General features: G+C 33.8%; 3 protein-coding genes across 3 annotated transcripts in view; 2 read left to right on the plus strand and 1 right to left on the minus strand.

The window, feature by feature from the left end:
* The window catches only part of LOC111633079 (ankyrin repeat domain-containing protein 17-like), a 60,792-nt gene extending 49,350 nt beyond the window's left edge, over window positions 1-11,442 (plus strand). Inside the window, exons 17-21 of the mRNA XM_023377608.1 lie at window positions 7,567-9,829; window positions 9,930-10,133; window positions 10,209-10,387; window positions 10,469-10,690; window positions 11,051-11,442. Of these exons, the coding sequence (XP_023233376.1) occupies window positions 7,567-9,829; window positions 9,930-10,133; window positions 10,209-10,387; window positions 10,469-10,690; window positions 11,051-11,083 (2,901 nt within the window). The 3' untranslated portion in view covers window positions 11,084-11,442. The remainder of the gene's footprint in view (window positions 1-7,566; window positions 9,830-9,929; window positions 10,134-10,208; window positions 10,388-10,468; window positions 10,691-11,050) is intronic.
* A 5,566-nt stretch (window positions 11,443-17,008) lies between these two features.
* On the minus strand, window positions 17,009-17,961 carry LOC111633096 (cytochrome P450 3A7-like). Its single transcript, XM_023377626.1, has 5 exons — window positions 17,828-17,961; window positions 17,630-17,748; window positions 17,435-17,543; window positions 17,239-17,327; window positions 17,009-17,153 (listed from the first exon to the last, which is right to left on the minus strand). Exons 1-5 carry the CDS (start codon window positions 17,936-17,938, stop codon window positions 17,009-17,011), a joined length of 573 nt encoding a protein of 190 aa, XP_023233394.1. The 5' UTR covers window positions 17,939-17,961.
* Window positions 17,962-20,557: 2,596 nt separating this feature from the next.
* Window positions 20,558-22,495, plus strand: LOC111633097 (protein spaetzle 3-like). The gene is made up of 4 exons (XM_023377628.1): window positions 20,558-20,581; window positions 20,841-20,977; window positions 21,789-21,914; window positions 21,992-22,495. Exons 1-4 carry the CDS (start codon window positions 20,558-20,560, stop codon window positions 22,155-22,157), a joined length of 453 nt encoding a protein of 150 aa, XP_023233396.1. The 3' UTR covers window positions 22,158-22,495.
* The last annotated feature ends 86 nt before the right edge of the window (window positions 22,496-22,581 follow it).

Below are 22,581 nucleotides of genomic sequence, written 5' to 3' on the forward strand. Positions count from 1 at the left end.
TATGTTTTTGTATGATTTAAAAAAACATTTGTTTTTTGAAATGTTTTTTGTGTAAATTGTAATATATATTTTTTTAAGTAAGTTTTCATTTTTTAAATTATCACTGTCAAATACTAGTATCATTTGAACAGTTTTGTTCATATAAATCACATTAATGTATATGGATTTTTGTAATATAAATATATATATATTTTTTCAAAGTTATCACTATTGATTATATTGATTCTAAATTTTTTTTTATCTTCTTAAATTATTTTGCAGTTCCATATGTTAATCAATAGATCAATATATGTTTATAATTTATTAATAAAATTTAATTGTACACAATTTTGGATTTGTAAATAACTGATCTACAGGATATTTTTGAAAAGAATTTGGAAGTTTTAATAGGTTTTTCTAAAAAATAATTGAAGTAATATGGCTTCATTTATAGTTACCAAGTCCACATTAATAATATGCCATTTCCAGTGATGTATTGGTTTCTGATAATCTCCAGAAGCAGAAATCCTTGTTGTTTATTGTGCCACACAATTCTTGTATGCTAGCCTGAACATTTATTTATTAGGAAATGGCATAGTCTTCTCATCATATTGATTGCACCTGAAATGTTACCATAATACAGTGGGTGATCAGTTAACGAACATAATATGTTCCAAGACTTTGTTCACTATCCAAATTGTTCATTAACCAATTATCAATTTACCATAGGTTTTTATGGGAATTTGATTAATTCCTTCTGGAGACTCCAAAAAATAAAAAGTATACACTTTCTTATTACGTTTATTTATATGTAATATATACACAGTCTTGCATTTTTTATTAGTCATGTTTTTTCTGTTTGTAGGGGTTAAAGAATTTAATGTTGATTGCTTTTTCTCTCTCCTTCAGGATTTTTCAGAAGTAATTAATAGCACTGTAATTGTAGAGATTCCCAAGTCTATTAACTTCAACCTGGTTTGGATGCCATTCTAAGACAGTTCTTCTGATGTCCTCCTACTTCTTCAAAAGATGTTTAATAGCAGATATCGGCATTAATCCTCTTTTTCAGAAGAAAACCTATCTCGAAGAGTTTCTTGGCGTTCTTCTGTCGTCGGATCAGTTTTAGGTTCCATTATGAGTTCTTCAATGTTCTTTATTTCTCAAGTGTGATTTTTGTTACTCCTTTAGCTGCTTGAGTCTTCTTGATTATACAGTATCTTTCTTAGATAAGATAGAACTGCAGCCTACTGTAGACCTATTCAAGCCATACTGCCCAGCAACATCAGACATCTGCCCACTCTCTTACCTTTGCTATTATACTCTCACCTTTCGAAAATAAAAACCGACACAAAACTTAACGAGTGCCCGCCTGACAGTCTCGCAAATACTATAAAAGAATTGTTGGTCAGAAAAGTAAAAGGCTGGAATTACAAGGGAGAGTTCCAAAGTTTGGAGGAATACTATCAGATCAGTATATACAAAGTTGAGCATCAATCTTGATGTCTCCTGCACTCCGAAAAGTTTCGAATTGTTATCTGAAGACAAGGGAAGACCAATTGGTATTTATTATCACTTATATTATCCTCACAGAACAAGCACAAGTAAGATTTTTATGAGGATAATGAACACCTCACATAACAAGCACAAGAAGAGACATAAAGTCTCTTCTTCTTGTGCTTGTTCTGTGAGGTATTCATTATCCAAACATAAAAATCTTTCGCAAAAGTTATTCGATTTGATCATCAACTGATCATCCACTGTTTTGTAGAAATAGCAGTGATATTATCATTTTGGATAATTGTAGAATAATGACACTACATTACAAAGTAAATTGATGAATTGATTACAATTTAAATTTCTATATATTCATTGACAATGAAGGGGAACTAATTTGAACATTTATAGGCATTTATGATCATTATAAATGCCTATACTTTCATATAAATAAAACTAGTGAACCTTATTGTGCTTTGCACTTAGTTGTAAAAACTGTTACGTTACTAAAATTTTCAGTCTACACCTAGTTCTTCCTCAGAACTCCCAAAAACATTGAATTTTTTTCTGGTGTTAGCATTCTATCTTGAAATGCATATAAGAAACCAATGTATTCAAAATTTGAATACAATTTCCATAACCATTGCTGTTTTGTAAAATTCTTAACTTTCTCAATATCCAAAAAGTATAGATACAAACATTGTTATACAGGGTGGTTATGAATTGAGTGCATTTCAAGAAGAAATAAAAAAAGAACATAATAAAATACTCACATTTATGTTGTTTTTATTTAATAGGCCATTTCAAATAGTTTTATTTACATTTTACACTTCAAATAACTTTGAGCTCCATGTGTAGCAAGTAAATTATCCAGGCAGCATTCAATTTCACGTCCTGTTAAGGAGAATTTCATCAATTATTCTTCCAACAATAAAATTGTTGGAAGAACTAAAAACAAAACAATAAAATTGTTTTTAGTTCTTCAATGTCACAAACCTTTGTTTTCTACACTGTTTTTGACAATCCCCCAAAGAAAGAAACAGTGATGTAATGTTGGGGGATTGAGGTGGCCAGGAAGTTGGTCCTCCACAAAAAATCCAACATTTGGGAAATTTTTCCTCTAGATAGTCCATAACACTTAAACCTCCCGTGTGGAAGTGCCCCATCTTACTGGAAGTAAACATTCGGTTGTTGGTGTTCAATATTTGGTATTGCATAACACTGCAACATGTTGCGGTATATAGCACTAGTCACTGTAGCTTGGTGAAGGTTTCCTAACTCTCCATCTATAGTCAAGGTTGACATACACTTACAGCTACCTTTTTTACTATTATTTCTCTTTAAAATGCACTCAATAATTTATAACCACCCTGTACATTAAACAGAGGCCATAGCAAGATATGAAAATTTTGGCCCAATTCACTATGCATGAGTTTTGAGGTTACATACAAAAAGTGTAATTTTTGAATTTTTCAAAGTATTGCTGTTTCTTTGCATCAAATCACAAAATAAAAAAAAATATCATTACTGCAAAAGATAGGCATTCAAAATGGTGTATACTAGAAAATTTTTTGGAGCAAAATTCAAATGGAAAAAGTTTTTAAAAAATGATTTTGCTGGTTTATAGTTTAGAACAGGGCAATAAATAATTCCAAAAATTTTTTGGAAACTTTATATTACACTACAAAAAACTTCTAACTTTATTTTTCAAATGAAAACAGGAAAAAAAAATCTGAAACTTGATTAATACAACCCTCCTTTGTCATTTCATTATATTCTCTTCTCTTTCTTCTATTCTGCACCATAGAGAACAATTCCACTTAATTTCAAATGGACCACTGCATTTGCTTGTGACAATGCAACTTGTTACTCATTGCACTGTTGCATATAAATGCATGTCAAAAATGTAAAAATTAATTTGATAATGCAAATTGCAAAGTGTAAAATTTTTGTTCATTTCATAAGTGTTGTTCAGGCATTGTGACAAATGTATTTACTTGATAAAATTGAGAATTTTTTAAAACTATAAAGCTAGTAAAATTTTTGAGTCCATGCATTTTCTTATATAAGAAAAAACATTCTTGGTTAAAAACTCAGCAAAAAATTTTGACACTTTTTGTCATATTTCTGTAATTTTTGTATACGATTTTTAACTGCAAATTTTGTCATTTATGATCATTCTTATCGAGTTCCAGATTTTTATTTTTTCTTCTATGTTGAATCTAGAAAATGAAGTCTGCCATTTTTTTGTAGTGTAATAAATATATGGTGGTATAAAATTTCCTAATAATTTTTGAAATTGTTGCTCTGTTCTAACCAGCAAAATAATTTATTTCAATTTGAATATTGCACCAAAATTTTTCTGGTATACAACATCATGTGTACCTTTTTTTTTCTAGAAATGTCATATTTTTTATTTTGCAGTTTAATGCAAAGAAACAGTGATAGTTTGAAAAATGTAAAAAATCACATTTTTGTATGTAACCACAAAACTCATGAAAATATTGGACCAATATTGGGTAGTAATTATTTGCTGATACCTAGTTTTGGGCCAATTTCTAATCCTGCTGTGGCCTTTATTAGATAAAAGTAATAATAATTTAATATGTTTTACGTCTTGTGCAATGAGAAAATAATTAATTATTCTCATCTATTTTTCTTACTACTGAAATGTTATTTATGAAAAAATATCAGCTTTATTACTTATAAAAGTCTAAATGTATGATTTTGGATTGAATTGAATTTTACTGCTGTAACTATTATAGGTATATTAGAGGTGTTCAAATCTGTTTAATATAGTTTATTGAATGCTCTTGTATCTTTATTGACTGAAACTATTATTAACATTTCATTTTTCAAGCATTTGCATACTCTCAGCATCAAAAATAAAGCATTACGTAATCTTTTATTATTGATATCTTGAACATTATTTACAAGAATAACTATATAAAAGAGTAATATTGTGAAGGCTAATCTTAAATATACTTTCTTTGTTAAAATAAAGCTACATAAATACACAATCAATATTAAAATGTTGTTTAATAGTCTGTTAGAACAAAAAATGAAATCAGTAATATTCTATCATTGTACTGTATATTAATTTAATGTATTCGGCTTCATTTTTTTCATGTCAAACTATGATTCATCTTACTTTTTCTCTTTGGAATGAATTTATCATATTTAGCTATAATATTTTCATCCACAGTCTGCAAAATTTAGAATTCTAAATTTTCAGTAAGAAAACTGATTTGTAGCTTTTTTTTTGAAATGGCATGGAAATAATGGATACATAAAGAAAACAAAAACTAAAAAAAATCTCATCTAGGATGTATTATGAATTCTTAATATATATTTATTAGAGAGAAACTGAAAATAAATGAATTTGTTTAGTAAAGTTACATATCATTCTGAATGCTAAAGGGTGGAACAATAAAGTACATGAACTCATGAGATAAACATCAAAAGAAATAAAATGTTTGAAAAGAATAAAGAATACTTTGAGGCTGTACTGAAGGGTTTAAAAGTGCTAAGTGAATTTTTTAAATGAGGTAACTTCATAAAGCAGAAGTAAGTGAAAATTTTAAAATAATTGGTGTGATTAATATTTAAATTCAAAACATTGAAAATTGTTCTTTTTTTTTATTTTTTACTTTCTTCTTAATGTAAGTGATATCCTTTATTATTCTTATTTAATATGTTTTCTTTTAATTTTATATATCTTTTAATATTAGAAATAATCTAGATCAGTGGTTTTCAAAGTTATCAGTCTGAAGACTATTTATGTTTGCCATCCATTTATTACTCTGTAAATATAACTTTAGATGATGATAGTATGTCATAATATTTTGTCAGTTTAGTAATCTAACATGAGATATGTGTGTGTGAAAATGTTCTCTTTTCTCTGATTTAATAACATTGAATTGCATTTTGGGAAATTGACTAGGTTAGTCTGCAGACCACCTGATACATGCTCCATGCTTTGAGAACCACTCTTCTAGATAAATATCACAAGTAAAAAATTATTGTATTAATAGTGTTTTTCTGAATGAATATTTATAATTATGTATACTAAGGATATACAGTATAACATACTATTTGTATCGTCTGTTATAATAGTAATCTAGTTATTAAATTTTGCTATTTTATAACTATCATTTTTATTTAACTTGTACAAAAATATAACTAATCCTAGAAACAGATTCAAAAATCAGAATATTGCATTTACTATATATTTAGAAATTTGTATAATACTTGTCTACTTTTGGAAAAATTTTCTAGTGTTATAATACTTATTGTTCTTGGCCATTTTATCAAGAATAAAATTTCATTTTCTGCTACTGTAATTTAAAATCCTATCAGTGCCTGATTTGACAGTCAATATGCAAAATGATTCGTTAAGGATTTTTTTTCTTCCCTCACTTTATTTACAATTGCTTTTGGAAATTTTTCAACACATTACTTTTCTATTCTAAAAAGTCTATGATATTAAATAATACAGTGCATCCAAATCTGCACTTATTCAAACTCTACTTAGTCCAAAACAATTTTAGTAGTTTTGTTACCAAATATTTTAATCAAAGAAAAAATATTTTTTAAAGTATGACAAATTTGTAAAATTAATATGTACTACATATCTTAATATAAGTATATATATTAAATAATGTAAAAATGTTTAAATGTGTGTTTGTTCAGATGCATATCTTGTGGGTAATGACATTAAAATCAGCTGGGGGATGGGGTTCTTCCTAGAAGATTTTCATTACAAACAAGCTCACTATAAGTATGTTATAGTTCTTGAATTCATTTTCCTTAAAGTTTGATAAAGCAAATTAAAAAATTGCTCTCCAAGATTTGCTGTTGGATTTATCTCAGTACATGTCTGTAATCCTTCTTTACTTCCATTTTCTTAAAATTTTGCTAATTCAAACCCATGTAATAGTTAGTTTGATTTAGCAGGAGTACGCTGTAATTGGAAGTTTAATTGTATTCATAACATGAAATTTACAGATATGTGGTATCATGATGAAATATCTATATACAAAATGTTTAGTCTAATGAATAAATCTTTGCTTAAAAGCAGTTTTATAGGAGATTTGTCTGCTGATTTTGTCTTCCCACTCACTCAGCTTGTTGCAGTTTAAAAGACAAGGAAATTATCAAACTGTTCCAAAATTAAAACTGAAACAAGAGTGATGTGTACAATATCCGTATTGATAATTGTAATACAGTGGAACTTAGTTTTCAACTGAGAACTCAAAAGTTGCATTTACTTGAAGTTGTTTTCTTTCCCTAATTGTCCCCAAATGTGTTAAATCAAACTGGTTAACTCAAATTTCTCAAAACTTTTTAACTTGAAGTCCGAATTTTTTTCTCCGACCAGTTTGAGTTAACCGGGTTCCACTGTATACACAAATTGCCCAAGCAGTGTGAAAAGTAAATGAGACTGCATTAAGTTGATTTTGTGCCTGATTCTAATTTGCATTCCTATTTTTGAGACCACCAAAGTCCAAAAAAAGATGCACATTAGAATCCAGAAAAACAGTAATTAGATTATTTTTTCACAACTGGATTTTATAATAAAAAAAATTACAGGTGAATATTATTATTTGTTAATTAAATTAATAATAAAAGTTCTCTTATTTTTCCTGAAAAATATTCTCATTGTTGTCTCATTGTTGAAAAAGCAAAAATTTAGTATTTTGTTTAAATAAGATATTTCTGTTTTGATTTGTCTTGTAAAAGACCATGCAAGTTTGTAACAATTGTATTGATATTTAACATTAATGAAAAATCATTTGCTAGAGATTAGTTTATTCATAAATTAGAATTCTTGTATTAAGTTAATGAAATTATTAAAAAAAACTAGATTTTGATTTTAAAATAATTTTTGCATGTATGAAATTTCTTTCATTTGATAAGTCACTTTGTTAAAAAAAAAAATTACTTTAAACTTAATTTTTAACTTTATAAATTGAAAATATGGATATATTTAAATATATTCATATACATTAAAAAATATTAAATAATCTATAAAACTGGATAATTATTTAATTGACAATATTTATAAATTACATGTATTTTCTTTTTATTAAGGTTACTAATGGAGTCCCAATGACAACTGCAAATCAAAATAAAGTACCTTCTCGACAAACATCTGTAACAAAAATATCTGGAATAGTATCTGTCAATTTGTCAAAAGTTAATACGATACCTCCTAGTTTACCAGCTAATGCTGCCCCTCCATTTGCTTCTCAACCACGGACGGCCATTAATAGTACCAATATTCGTCCCAGCATTTCGGTTGGTACGCCTTTTCCGACCAATTCTCAAAATGTCTGGACGGGAGTCGTTCTGACTGGAAAAGCTCCATTGACGGTTGCTCCTCGGTCGTCTGCTCTTGGAGGAAATAATACAATAACACTGTTATCCACAAGTAATATAAACAATTCTAATGTAAATGAAAAGACACTTGTAAGTCGTCAGCTATTTCCTTCAGAGAAAAAAGTTACCAATGTTCAAACTGGAACTACCACCACGACTAAAACCACCGTGTCTTACACCATGGCTGTTATTGCCCAAGGCAGAACTACAAAAACTGTTCCAGCTAGTGCAGTCACGGTGACTACTAAGATAACTCTTGCATCAGATGTAAAAATAAGTTCTAGTAATGGAAATTTTCAATCAGATTGGTCAGGTGGTACTTCATCTTCTGCTACTACAACTAGCACTGTTGTTTCATCTGGTCAAGGAACAATTCCAACTCCATCTCCTTTTCCTAATAATACTTCAAATAATAGATTAGTTAATGGTCCTACTGGAAATCAGACAATGCAAGAAGCTGGTGGTAATGAGGTATTGGGAATTAATCAGAAGCAGCCTTTTATTCCAAGTAGTACAACACATCAGAATCCTCCATCTTTGTCGCCAACTAGCAATACAAATAATTCAGATCTTCTTCAATCTACTATTGCCCAAGAATATTCTCCTTTCAATAATTTGTTTAGTAAAGTAGCTCAGCCAAGTGTATGGGGACAGAAAGATAGAGAAATGGCTAAACCAAATTTTGCTAGTGTTGCTGCAGCAGGTGTCACGTCAGTCTCTTCCCATGTACAGAATTCGCATCCCATTCAAAGTTCTCTCTCTCTTTCACTATCTAATAGCACTATAGTTGATGCAGCAAAGGCACCAGGCTATAGAGGTAATTTGCATATTTCACCAAATGCTTCCTGTAATCCCACTGCATCTACATTAGCACATACAATATCTCATAATTCTGGTTTTGGTGCCATTGGTACTGGTCCACGTAGTGCTCCTTGTACTCCTCCTCTTGGACCAATTGGCCCACCGTCTTCGACAGGCTCCAGTAATACTAGACGTTCTACTCCACCATCAGTACCGAGTCCTCCACCTTTACACTCCAGATCCTTACCAGATTCTCATGGTTTCCCTGTAACTGAGGTACCACGAATTGTATCAAGTTCGGGACAGGTGACGTCATCTCATTCAGTATCTCATAGTTTGTCAGTTTCTCAGATGTCAGAGGGTCTCTTCCAACATCATCCTCACCACCATCATCATGCTATGCAAAATATATCAGGCTTGACAGGAGCTGTTCGTCTTCCCACTTTTCCATTGCCTTCTGGAAATGGGGGCAGTGGATTTTCTGGTCCTGGAGGTTCTCATACAAATACTACTTTTAGTCAGCATAGTCCTCTGTCATCAGTAGGACCTATCATTCAGGACACAAGTTCTAATAATGGAAACATTTCAAATAACAATTCAAATTTGCAGGTGCTTCAAAGCACTCTTAATCCAAACGCTCCAGACTTCTCTAGTCGTGCCTCGCTTCTTATGGCTCATCATGGTCCATCCATGCATCCTATACCACATCGTCTGCCTTCAGGTCCAAATACCTTTCAAGATGGCCCGGCTCCATCTCTTGCCCAATTCCGCCCCATTCTGCCATCAGCAGCCAATATGAATCACACATTCCCTTCTCTTCACGGTATGCCCACCGCTCATCCTCCAGGAATGGGACGATTTCCTTTCCATCCCAGTCATAATCAACAGCAACAGCCCCAGCAGCAACCTAGTGATTTTAACAACCAGCCACAGTCTGGTCCAGTAGGTTCTTTACCTCCAGGAATGGGAGGACCTGGTCTTCAAGCAAATGAAGGTATGCCACTCTTAGGGATGATGGGAGGCTATCCACCTCATCCTGCCCAAGGATTATCTCATGTTGGTCCAGGTGGCAGTAATCTTCCACATCATTATCCTGCTATACCTTCCATGATGGGAATAAGGCCAAATCAACGATCATCTAGCACAACGCCATCAGTGGGAGCTTCATCAAAAGGTGCCTGTTTACTTTAATTGTATATTTATAAACTTTTTGAAATAAATGATTTTGGTTTCAAAAACTGAACGCCGCCCTAATCAAAAATATATTTTGCCAGTAGACGAGGGATCTCCGATGTCTACAATGTCTCCCACTGCTTCTCCTCAGGGTAGCAATTTATCTTCACCCACAGGCATGAATATGACTAGTGGAGAAGACAGAAAATTACCTAGGCCTATTGGAATGGAAAGAGCACAAAGAAAACATCCTGTTTACAGCGGTGTATCTGACATTAGTGCTATATGGTCATATAATTCTACGGGTATGTATTAATTACATATAAAATGAATGATTTATAAAAACATTACAAATAAAATTTTTTTTATGAAAATATTAGATATGGGCTGTGCGGGTGAATGGATGACAAATTTGTCAAACAGCATGGTTCACTCTTCGCCTCTTCCACCACAGGAAGACCTTATGCCACCTCTACTTCCAAATAATTATGGAAATAATCGATTTGGTGATAATATTTTAGTTTCTGATTCTAATCATCCACTGGATCATTCTTTCCAGGTAAAATATTTGAATTTAAAATATTTTTTGAAAAAAATACAATGTGTGTATATGTGACGACAATCTATAATTTTATTACAGCTCGCATCTGCAGCGGCCTCGGGTAGTGGATATCCACATTTTGTCAACGGCCTACCACCACATGTGTTGACTCCTCATCTCTACCAAAATAATAGTAATAACGGGCCCGCTTCTCTGCGGCCTACGGGACTAGAGAGCAATGTCGAAATGTGGGGAGGTCCCAATAAAATGCCCCTTTCCTCTGTCGGAGACGGTCTCCCCTCTGCACCAGAACATAAGATGGTTAGTAGCATGACGATGCATTATACTTCTTAGCTATTTTTCTTTAATAACATATGTTTGTAAATCTTATATAGTACTGGCTATAAAAAAAAAAAAGAATAATGTGTAATTTTTGACTTGTCACTTCACAAATTATTAGTGTGGATGTAAATGTACTTGTACAATTACACCAATTTATTCATTCAAATAAAACTTGATGATGCTTTATGTGGTGGACGTTTGCATTTCTTTGTACAGCACAATTAAACTTAGAATTCTTTTGCGTCCGCACTTCAATCCCGCACTAATTCGGATATAGTAATTTTGGTAGTATGTTAATCCATTTTATATAGAATAAACATTCGCCTCTTCTCTCTCTAGGCCTGGAATAATTGGAGTCAGCATCAAGCATGATGATCAGCCTTTCCTATTCCCCTCACTTATCGACCACGGTCTATAGAAGAACAGGACACGACTTTTAAAATGGGATATCGCATCGGCTTTGGCACCAGACCAAAAAAAGACTTTATTAACATTTAATCGTAAGAGACAATTTGGGGTTTGGTGGGAGAGAGACTTTAATGCACGAAACCACCTTCGAAGGAATTAGCTGTCGACGAACAGTTTAAGGTCGATCGAATTCGGGTTATTATCACAAATTGCAGTGTAATTGAGGACTTCATGTATCAGTAAAAGTTTCTGTGAGCATTTGTGTTTTCATTTTTAGATTAAAAAAAACAATTATTTTATAAAAGAAAAAAAAAAGTATAACATGCACATTTTTGCAGATATGATTTCTTTACACAGCATTTTTAAAACTTGTATATTAGTTTCTTTGCAATTCTCTGACAGATTTAAAATTAAAATATCAGTTTGATATTTTTTTTACTAGTAATATATATAACTAGAAAACTGCTTTGTGGCTGCACATTTTCATAACACTTACATAACTCTAACTCCACATCAAACTATATATTGAAGTAAAGTGGGAACTAAAAATTTGACAAAAATAAAAAGTTTCTCTTCCTATATTTTCATCAAATATTTAATTTTAAAAAACAACTGACAAATTACATATTAAAGATTTAAAATAATAATTTCATTTTAATGAGGAAATCCCAACATATAAATTATCCATAACTTCAAACAAGTAACTGTAAAAAAACTTTTTTTTTTTTAGTTTTGCATCTATTAAATGTTTTTTATTATTATAAAGAACACGAATATAACAAAAAAATAATAATTTTTAAATGTTTTCGTGGTTCTTAATTAATCGTTCGGTTTTAAAAAAGGATAAAACAGACGGTAAAGCATTTAACACATTTAATCATCATCATAACTTCATACATATAAACACGAAACAGGTCGGGTCGACTGGAGGAATATTCCAAATGAGACTGCGCACAACGCGTCCATCAGAAATCAATGGGGGAGGGGAAAAAAAAGTTCTAAGTTTTCGAGCAAAACGCAGAAAAAAGAGTAAATCACATTCCGTGAGAAAGTACCACCATTCCATATCAAAGTGGCCGCCTTTAAAAAAGGGGGGAAGAGAGGGAAAAAAGCCTGTCTTTGCCTTTCGGTCGAGCAAAGGAGGCCACATTCGGGAAGGCAAATGCACAAGCGAATGATTAAAAAGTGGATGGACTACTTTCCGAGGTGAAAGGTCGTCGAGCGGGAGGAACATGGCCACAAGCGGTAGGGAAATCGTGTACGGTCTTATCCCTTCTATTATCATATATACCTCCCACCGCCAACGTACAATCATTTTACCCAATTTATGGAGCCTCGTGTAAGTGGAAAAACTACAGGTCTCGCAGTTGATGTCTCATTGATAAGACAATACCGTACATTACCGGCTGACCCCAAATTACGTTCGCTCGCCGTGGGAATTGTAAAGAAATTCCAGTCGTCTGTACCCCGCAGCCAATGTGGGCGTGGTCGCGCCATCGCACCGACCTTTACCGATTCCTTAATTCGCAATATAATAAAAATAAGTAAATAAAAATCGCGTCGCTTCGAATCGTTGTCGCCGCCTTCTCCGCGCGCCATATCTTACGATTTGATATTCCCCCGGCGGTTACCGAACCCGTTTCCTACACCTTCTCCTACGCCACCGGCGGAAGGGTCGCGGGTTCGATCCTTGGCTCTCGGTTTTTGTTTATTCACCTCGACCAAACGCGATAAAACGCGCGAATAGCCGGACGGGCAACATCCCCGACGTTATTGGGAATGAGAGATAGCAGCTAAGCATCCTTTCATTGGAAGGTAAGGTAGAAACGGGTGTGACCTAACCCTGACCACAGACCACCTACAAGTGGAAACGGAGTCAGTATGTGAGAACGGCCCGGGGATATGCAGGCCGTCAGACACTGCTTTTATCCCCAGTACTGTCACTTACATCATGGTCAAGGTAAGCATCGCGCGCGCACGTTTTTTCTTTTGCTCCTCGTCATTTATGCAAATTATTATATTACTTATTTCACAATTATTTCTCGCGTCGCGATCCGAATAAACAAAAAAACAATTCCCTATTTTCCCCATTGCGTTACGTCAGTAATTGGTTGTAATGGAGGAGGGAATTAACTTTTCGAATAAATAAATTTTAAGCGTCGTCGAACGAGTCGCGTTTAAATTAACGAAATCCGATTAATTTCGGGAGAATTTAACTAGGAATAAAGGATTTGCGGGCGGCTTTAACTCTTAACGTAAAGATGGCGGGTGCACCTGATCTTATCTGGCTGCAGAAGGTGAGAAAGTTGTGTACACCCTTTGGATATATCGGAATCTCTCAAACTGATGTACTGTACATTATGTAAATTACCAATAAAAAATTTAAATGGCGGCTCTCGGGATGAAAAATGAGCAATTAAGTCAGACTTTATCTTAAATTCGTTTTTTGCACGCCACAGTTAAGCCAGAGTTCCGAGTGTCGTTAAAAAATACTTGAAGTATTTTTTCGGCGTAAAAAAAAAGAAAAGAAGAAAAAAAAATGGATGTGATCTGTGAATGGAGCGAGAGAAACAGGTGAACCCGAGTAATCTTTTAGAAAACCGGTCTGTCACGTGAATAAAGAGATGCTCTGGGATCAGAAGGGGGAATCTACGCGCAAAGTATTTTAATTTTCGCTTAAAGATCGAATCGGAGATTACGAAAAATATTTGCGGCCCGAAGTATTTTTTGTAATTTTTCTACCGCCAGGGCGTGAGAAAATATTTACAGGCTATTCTCGTTTGTTACGGTAAGATGGCGCCACTATTGTTTGTTAGTATAAAAATTTTTTTACCGTACGCTAGGAGGCGCTATCTTTCGGTAATTCCTTCGGCCGCTTTATATAATTCATAATTAAAAATTATTTTTTAATTTTATATATATGTATATATATATATATATATCCGATCAGATATCGTTAGCCCTGTCTTTTCTGACACTCGAACTCGTGGTATATGGAGAGATATACAGAGGATATCCTTGTCATCGGAAATTTAATCAGCTACACTGCCCCTCTCCCGGAAACAATTACCCCAAGTGAGTATATTTCGATTTATCACGTGTTTTAACGTGCGGTAATTGTAACGCGTACGATACAATTCGAACGCGAAATGACGTGATTTTTCGCATCCGACGCGAATAATTTCGGTTTTACAATTGAAAAACCTGTATTAAAATTGAAATTTTACGACACCGCGCGGAATAATTTACGAACGTTTCGCAGAAGTTTGAAAAATGACGGAAGGTTAATAGAAAAAAAAAAAGCAAGCTGCGCCCGTACGCAGCTCCTAAGATGCAATTCGAAAGGTGATTTATGAATGTTCTTTCGGTAAAGGTCAGCCACTCTGACCACTTACAGTCGTCGACCTCTCACGTCATAATACCTCTCTTTGTATAGAAACGAGCTTTACTCTCTCCGACTTGCATAAATAATCTCGCGTAGTCGATCAAAAATTCCGTTTTATCAAAATTTCGGCACGGCTCGTCTAGTTTTTTTTTCTTCTTCTTATGATTATTATTATTATTATTATCGGCAGAAGAGACTTTATTTAAGACTCTTTGTCTTGTTTCTCTCCTACTTTAGTCGAACGAAAGATGGAGGAGAGACGAGACAAAGAGAAATGAGTCTGGACAGGTGAGATTATCGATTTAAATTTAAAAAAAGGGGGCAATTAATCGAGTGCAATTGTTTACCGAGGTGTCGTTTCCGACAGAGAGAAGATCGAGGTGTTCATCGATGAGAACAAAGCGTTAGTGAAGAGAATGTTTGGTGATTATATGTTCGAAGGAGACGAGAAAGATACTCCACCCGTTCCTCTGGATCAGTACGAAGTTCACAAGAGAGGAAAGAGAGCCCGTCCTTCTTATTCGTCGTCCTCTAACAAGTTATATGTGATATTTTTGTCTTTTTTCAATATATTACATAGTATTACGTAGTTCTTTAACTAGAAACAATAATAGAAATCATTTCAGAGGCGTAGCCAGGGAGAGAGTCCGTGGAGTAACGGATCCTCCAAAATTGTTTGTTTGTTACATGGTACTACTAGGCCATAGCGTGCAGACTATTTGTAGTATAATAGAATGATTATTGGTTATTTGAAATGACAAGTAATTCGTATTGCTATATTGTCTACGTACCAAAACGTTATTTTTCTTCTTTTTATTTTACTTTTCGTGTTACTGATGACAGAATAAAATTTCATAAAGATAACGAATTTCTCTGAAAAAAGAAATTTTTGTATCCTTTGCACGGTACAGTACATTATTGATGGTCCCTCCGGAGAAAAACCTGGCTACGCGCCTGATCACTCATATTTTATTGATACTTTATCAAAGAGAATCGAATTCAGTATGAATGATTTGAATTTAGCAAGTACAGTATGGTATTGTTTTACGCAAAGGCGAATGATTGTTTCTGAATAGAAATTGTTCATTATTGGTGTAGAATATTTGATACGGTGTGATAAAATTATATACCAGAGATATATACGTGCAAAGTAGAGTTTTGGCCACAGCAAGTAGCATCCAGTAGTTCTCTGCGCTCTAAATTTCCAATTCGATGACACTAAGGGTGGGTTAACTTAAAATGGTTACATTAACATCGTTTTAGATACATTTATTTCCATAGACACTTATGCAGCCATTTACAACCATCAATCAGCTGGAGGAGGAGGAGGTGGATACTCGGGGCGAGGAAAATTTATGCGGTAACAGCTGATACGTAGCCCCTGCGTAAAATAAGACTATAGTGTATCTACTATCATTTTTGTGTCTATATTGTTACTATGTAAATTACCGTCGGCCATTTTTTTTATGAACTACACTATCCTTGTGTATGAAAAGGATAGTGTAGTTCATTAAAAATGGCCGATGGTATGAAAAAGAGCCTTGTATAAGATCCAAAGCAAACATGGACGACCTCCTCTCTCCGCGACTTTTGATAGCATGCAGGCAACAGAAAAACTTGATGTAAATTACTTATAAGAACCTTATGTCCATGTGTCCAATGAACAAAGTCGTGAGGTTATAAGTAAGCAATCCGAAAATACGTAGAATTCGTTTCATTTACAATAGGCAGCTCGTATACACTGCCCAATATAATCGTGTTCCTCGCACTTGATCTGTACAGGTACATAATTATTAGCATAATTTAAAATATAGAACTTTGAAACTTCAGAAGTACAGTACTGTACATCTGTTTCTCTACAGTTAGTGTTATTTTTCGTCGCATGTTTTAGTAGTTCGTGCGCGGAGAAGTTATTTTAAATGATTTACTATATATTGTAAATTATATATAATACATTACCTAAAGTTTAGTAAAATCTCTGTATAAAGCTGGCCGTAAAAAATTACTGTACTGTATATTCACGTGGTCGAAGAAATCGCCCCCCCTCCGCTAACTCGGAATTTCGTAAACTCGCATCATTACCCGTAACATACATATACAGTCGACCCCCTATAACACTGTTGATTATTCCGTTTTATATGAATTCCGTGTTGTACGAGTCACTTAGATTTTACAAATACGTGAGCCGTTTACAGCCCGGCACACGTATTTGTAAAATCTAAGTGACTCGTACAACATGGAATTCATATAAAACGGANTCGTTTTTGAGTTTTAGTGGCATGCACATTGCACACTTACCTTTATAATATATATTGATTATTAACTCTTTATACTATTCTAACACAACAGATTTCCAAGTTTTGTTTAAAATTTATGGAATCAAATACAAAGTAGTACAAGAATAATGTTTTAAACTAAGTATTAAAAAAAATTATGTAAACTTAACACCTTTTTTAAAAAATTGTATTTTTATTTTTGGTTATATTTTATTTCAATATAAAATGTCACCTTTCGGGATCAAATTTCTCCGGATCTTTCCAGTAATTAGAGTCTTTTTGAAGGATAGGCACAGGAACAAGTACAACGGCTCCTTTTGGAATGGTCACATCTTTATATCGAAAATCTTCCTTACATATTCTATTTATCGCACTGAAAAAGCAAAAATTAAATTCAAGAACATAATTTATATAACCATAATAACATAAATAAAAATAATAATAAAAATGCAACTTACACTATTGGCAATGGTGTTAAACGAAGTGTTTCCGATAAGACTTGATCCAAGTATTTTAATTTGACTAAATCTGTATATTGGATAGCTTCCTATTAAAGTTTTATTAAATATAATAAGTAACCCAAAAGTAATTAACAAATAAACAATATTTAATTTATATTTATTCAGAAAAATAACTAAAAAATGTTATAATTACGTGATTTTTAATGTTATCATTTATTTCTTGTAAAGCTTTATCTTGGGCTTCGGGATGATGAGCAAGATAATATGTACTCCATCCTAATGTATTGCTAGTATTATCATAACTAGAAAATTCAAATTTAAAGAAAACAAAAAACATTATATATTTAATAAATAATGTTTTTGAATTTAAATAAAATATAAAAATCACCTGGCTACTATAAAAATGGTGGCATTAGCACTAACTTCGTCGACACTAAGTTTTTTCGCTTCATATTCCGAATCGCCTTCGGCATCTATCATAGTCTGTAGCAGATCTGGTGGATGATACTAAATAAATATTACATAACGTGTTTTCTTAAATTTGGTCAAATTTAAATTAAGTTTTTAATAAATATATATACAATACCTCGGATTTTTTTCGAGAGTTGATTATTTGTTTACATGTATCGAAAACAACACTCACAGCTGGAAGGTTTAACATGTTTTTAATGGCGTCTTTAAACTGTCTTAAATACATTGGAATTGGTTCAAATTCCGGGAAACAAACTATCAGATTAGAGTTAATTAAGTAAATATGATTAAAAGTAATTTTATAGAATTGTANTTTTTAAATTTTGACGTCATCGTTACGTACGTCTCACACGTGACCACCTATCGGAAAGATTTCTTATTCCGAGGGGGAAAAAAAGAAATCAATTTCGAACGGACGAACAAAGACACTAAAAATAGTTCAACGAACTGATAAAACCGGTTACGTCGGCAGAATTTTAGCGAATAAAAAAAAAACGCTAAAGAGCGGCGTAAACAAGCGAACGACCGGCTCTGCGGTACGTTTATCGTATGACGTAACTTTTCCCAGCCACGTCAGAGGGTCAGACGATCGACTGCAATCTTCCGAGTCGGAAGCGAAGTTCGATTGTTCCATTGATATGACCCTGTGGAAACACGTATTGTCGTGGAACAAATCGAACCGTATACAGGACGTAATCCGATTCGTAATATCAAACGCTTACTTCGATTTAACGATTTTTGGCTTTACACCGTTCAGCACCTCCGCAATCACTCGTCGAAAGTGCCAGGGAGGGGGTGTGAAGCCTCCTCTATCGACTCCTTTAGTTACGAGTTGTGTTCGTACCTCGTAGCTTGGTTTCTATGTAGGAGGCGCTAAATCTCACTCCCCCTATTGGAATTTCCTTAAAGTATCGGGTAGAAAATTGGTTTGTCGCCGCCGTCGTCGTCGATCTTTTCGCAGGTAATTTGCCTTACTTTAAACGAATATTAATAATAAAATTACGATTTGTATTATATACAACATATAGGCCCGTAAAATAACGTTATTTTAAAACATTTAGACAAATGACGCAGTTAGAAAATTGAATTTTTCTAACTGCGTCATTAGCAAAATTTACTGCAGGCGGAAGGAAATACGTCATTGTCTACTAAAACTGCACATGCGCGGTAGTTGACGAGATGAGATTTGTGCCCCGGGAACACTAACGACGTTACTTTGAATACAAAGCATAAGAATAGTTTTATGTCGTAACAAATAATTGTAAGCAAATAAAAGGATGTAACATTTTGAAGTCTCTTTTGTAATCATTTTGTGGCGGATGAAAAATTAGTTTGAGTAGGCCTGAGGGCCAAAAGAGAGACAGAGAGAAGGATTTAATTAATGTTGTTAAAGTGACATTAATTAAGTTGCGTTATTGTATTGAAGAAAGTGCGAGACGGGCACGCCTTACTAAATCTGAGCCTAAGGGGGGGACCGGGTGGTAGTTAATCCGCCGATTTAAAGCGTGGTATATCTTCGTTAACTTAATGGAAAATCTTTATGTAAGAAAACTTCTTTTAAATTGCAACTTACAACAGAAGGAAACATTGTAACTCTACGCCACACGCCTGACAAACGAGTTTCTCTTATTCGAGGTGTTTTTGAAAAGTCGCCCCTGCTAATGTATACTGTTGTAGCCTACTACTTGTGGATTCTAATTATTTAACTGCATAGAAAATAAATATACTGATTTCTAACTAAATAGTCTTGTATGTTAATAAAGAACTATATTAAATATATTAAATAAAAATGTGTCGAGAGTTCTGGCAATCCATCTTCGAAGCGAGAGATAAATAACGGCGGCACTTCCTGTTTACTAGACCTGTGATTCTGGTGAGCTACAAATGTATTTCTGCATACAGTCGACCCCCTATAACACTGTTGATTATTCCATTTTATATGAATTCCATGTTGTACGAGTCACTTAGATTTTACAAATACGTGAGCCGTTTACAGCCCGGCACACGTATTTGTAAAATCTAAGTGACTCGTACAACATGGAATTCATATAAAATGGAATAATCAACAGTGTTATAGGGGGTCGACTGTATGCAGAAATACATTTGTAGCTCACCAGAATCACAGGTCTAGTAAACAGGAAGTGCCGCCGTTATTTATCTCTCGCTTCGAAGATGGATTGCCAGAACTCTCGACACATTTTTATTTAATATATTTAATATAGTTCTTTATTAACATACAAGACTATTTAGTTAGAAATCAGTATATTTATTTTCTATGCAGTTAAATAATTAGAATCCACAAGTAGTAGGCTACAACAGTATACATTAGCAGGGGCGACTTTTCAAAAACACCTCGAATAAGAGAAACTCGTTTGTCAGGCGTGTGGCGTAGAGTTACAATGTTTCCTTCTGTTGTAAGTTGCAATTTAAAAGAAGTTTTCTTACATAAAGATTTTCCATTAAGTTAACGAAGATATACCACGCTTTAAATCGGCGGATTAACTACCACCCGGTCCCCCCCTTAGGCTCAGATTTAGTAAGGCGTGCCCGTCTCGCACTTTCTTCAATACAATAACGCAACTTAATTAATGTCACTTTAACAACATTAATTAAATCCTTCTCTCTCTCTCTCTTTTGGCCCTCAGGCCTACTCAAACTAATTTTTCATCCGCCACAAAATGATTACAAAAGAGACTTCAAAATGTTACATCCTTTTATTTGCTTACAATTATTTGTTACGACATAAAACTATTCTTATGCTTTGTATTCAAAGTAACGTCGTTAGTGTTCCCGGGGCACAAATCTCATCTCGTCAACTACCGCGCATGTGCAGTTTTAGTAGACAATGACGTATTTCCTTCCGCCTGCAGTAAATTTTGCTAATGACGCAGTTAGAAAAATTCAATTTTCTAACTGCGTCATTTGTCTAAATGTTTTAAAATAACGTTATTTTACGGGCCTATATGTTGTATATAATACAAATCGTAATTTTATTATTAATATTCGTTTAAAGTAAGGCAAATTACCTGCGAAAAGATCGACGACGACGGCGGCGACAAACCAATTTTCTACCCGATACTTTAAGGAAATTCCAATAGGGGGAGTGAGATTTAGCGCCTCCTACATAGAAACCAAGCTACGAGGTACGAACACAACTCGTAACTAAAGGAGTCGATAGAGGAGGCTTCACACCCCCTCCCTGGCACTTTCGACGAGTGATTGCGGAGGTGCTGAACGGTGTAAAGCCAAAAATCGTTAAATCGAAGTAAGCGTTTGATATTACGAATCGGATTACGTCCTGTATACGGTTCGATTTGTTCCAAGACAATACGTGTTTCCACAGGGTCATATCGATGGAACAATCGAACTTCGCTTCCGACTCGGAAGATTGCAGTCGATCGTCTGACCCTCTGACGTGGCTGGGAAAAGTTACGTCATACGATAAACGTACCGCAGAGCCGGTCGTTCCCTTGTTTACGCCGCTCTTTAGCGTTTTTTTTTTTATTCGCTAAAATTCTGCCGACGTAACCGGTTTTATCAGTTCGTTGAACTATTTTTAGTGTCTTTGTTCGTCCGTTCGAAATTGATTTCTTTTTTTCCCCCTCGGAATAAGAAATCTTTCCGATAGGTGGTCACGTGTGAGACGTACGTAACGATGACGTCAAAATTTAAAAATTTTTAGTTATTGTACTATTAATTGTATGTAATAAATAAAATATAGTAATGACGATTAAGCTTTTCGCCATTTTATAATCTGCATTAAAAAAAAATCAAAAATATTTATAATAATAATATTTAATTTTATTAACCATTATTGCTTACACTCTTGCTTCTTTGTAATAAATTATTTGATGAAACAACTATTTAGAAATTACAATATATATATACTTTTTTTTTTTTTTTTAATAATTTCTCTCGTATTTTCTTCATTTAAGAAACAAGATTGTTTGACATTTACAAATTGATAAAAAATAATTGTTTCAAAATCGATTGGAAAATTATAAGGGGGGAATAAAGTTTTGATCTTTACAGTTATTGTTTTACACACAACTGTACAGTCACTTTTACAATTACAGGATAGATGCTTGCGAATCTGCAGTGGAAATAGTCACTCCCTATTGGGCTTCCAACAGTGCGGGGAAAATTCGTGCCATCGTCAATACGCAACATCTCCAGCAGGCCATTCAGCAGGAAGTGTGCCAGTAAGTGACAATTTTTGAATTGATCGAATTTTTCTCTTTAAGAAAATGATATGTCAATCACTTTCTTTCCCCTCTAGATCCGTACAAACTAAGAAATGCAACAACGAATGCAGCTGCGAACAAAAATACAAGTGGCACCGTCTGCTTGCGTACGATCCGGACGACGACTGTAAAGGAATATTTATGGATTGGTTTCTATTCCCTTCGTGCTGTGTCTGTCGATGCACCACACCCATCAAGTAGTAACGACTTTTGTTTGTCCCGTTAACGAGCCCTAGTCAACACGCACTTTTATCACAATTAGTCTTGGCATAAATGTCAAATAAATCTAAACCCACCTCTCCCTGATTGGGCCATTAAAACAAAATGAAATCGGTTATAAAAATTTGAAAAAAAATTTCTTAAAATTCGCATTTGGAAAGAACAAGCAAGATCTAAAGTAAAACAAAACAAGGATTAGCATTTTAAACCAGTTGTGCCTGCACAAATTCATATGTCTCGAAGGTGGCAATGCCTTTATACTCGTGCAAAATTGTCAAACTGTATAGATTCTTATCACATTAAACTATTGGCTAATGCAAGAACGTGTGTTTAATTGTTGTATTTTCTTTAGATCTAAATACAACTCGTATATGTATGTACACGTGTGAGTCGGATGCTGCGATAT

The sequence above is a fragment of the Centruroides sculpturatus genome, unplaced genomic scaffold (assembly GCF_000671375.1).
Source record: "Centruroides sculpturatus isolate CEXI.00-Female unplaced genomic scaffold, Cexi_2.0 scaffold478, whole genome shotgun sequence".
Taxonomy (NCBI): Eukaryota; Metazoa; Arthropoda; class Arachnida; order Scorpiones; family Buthidae; genus Centruroides; species Centruroides sculpturatus.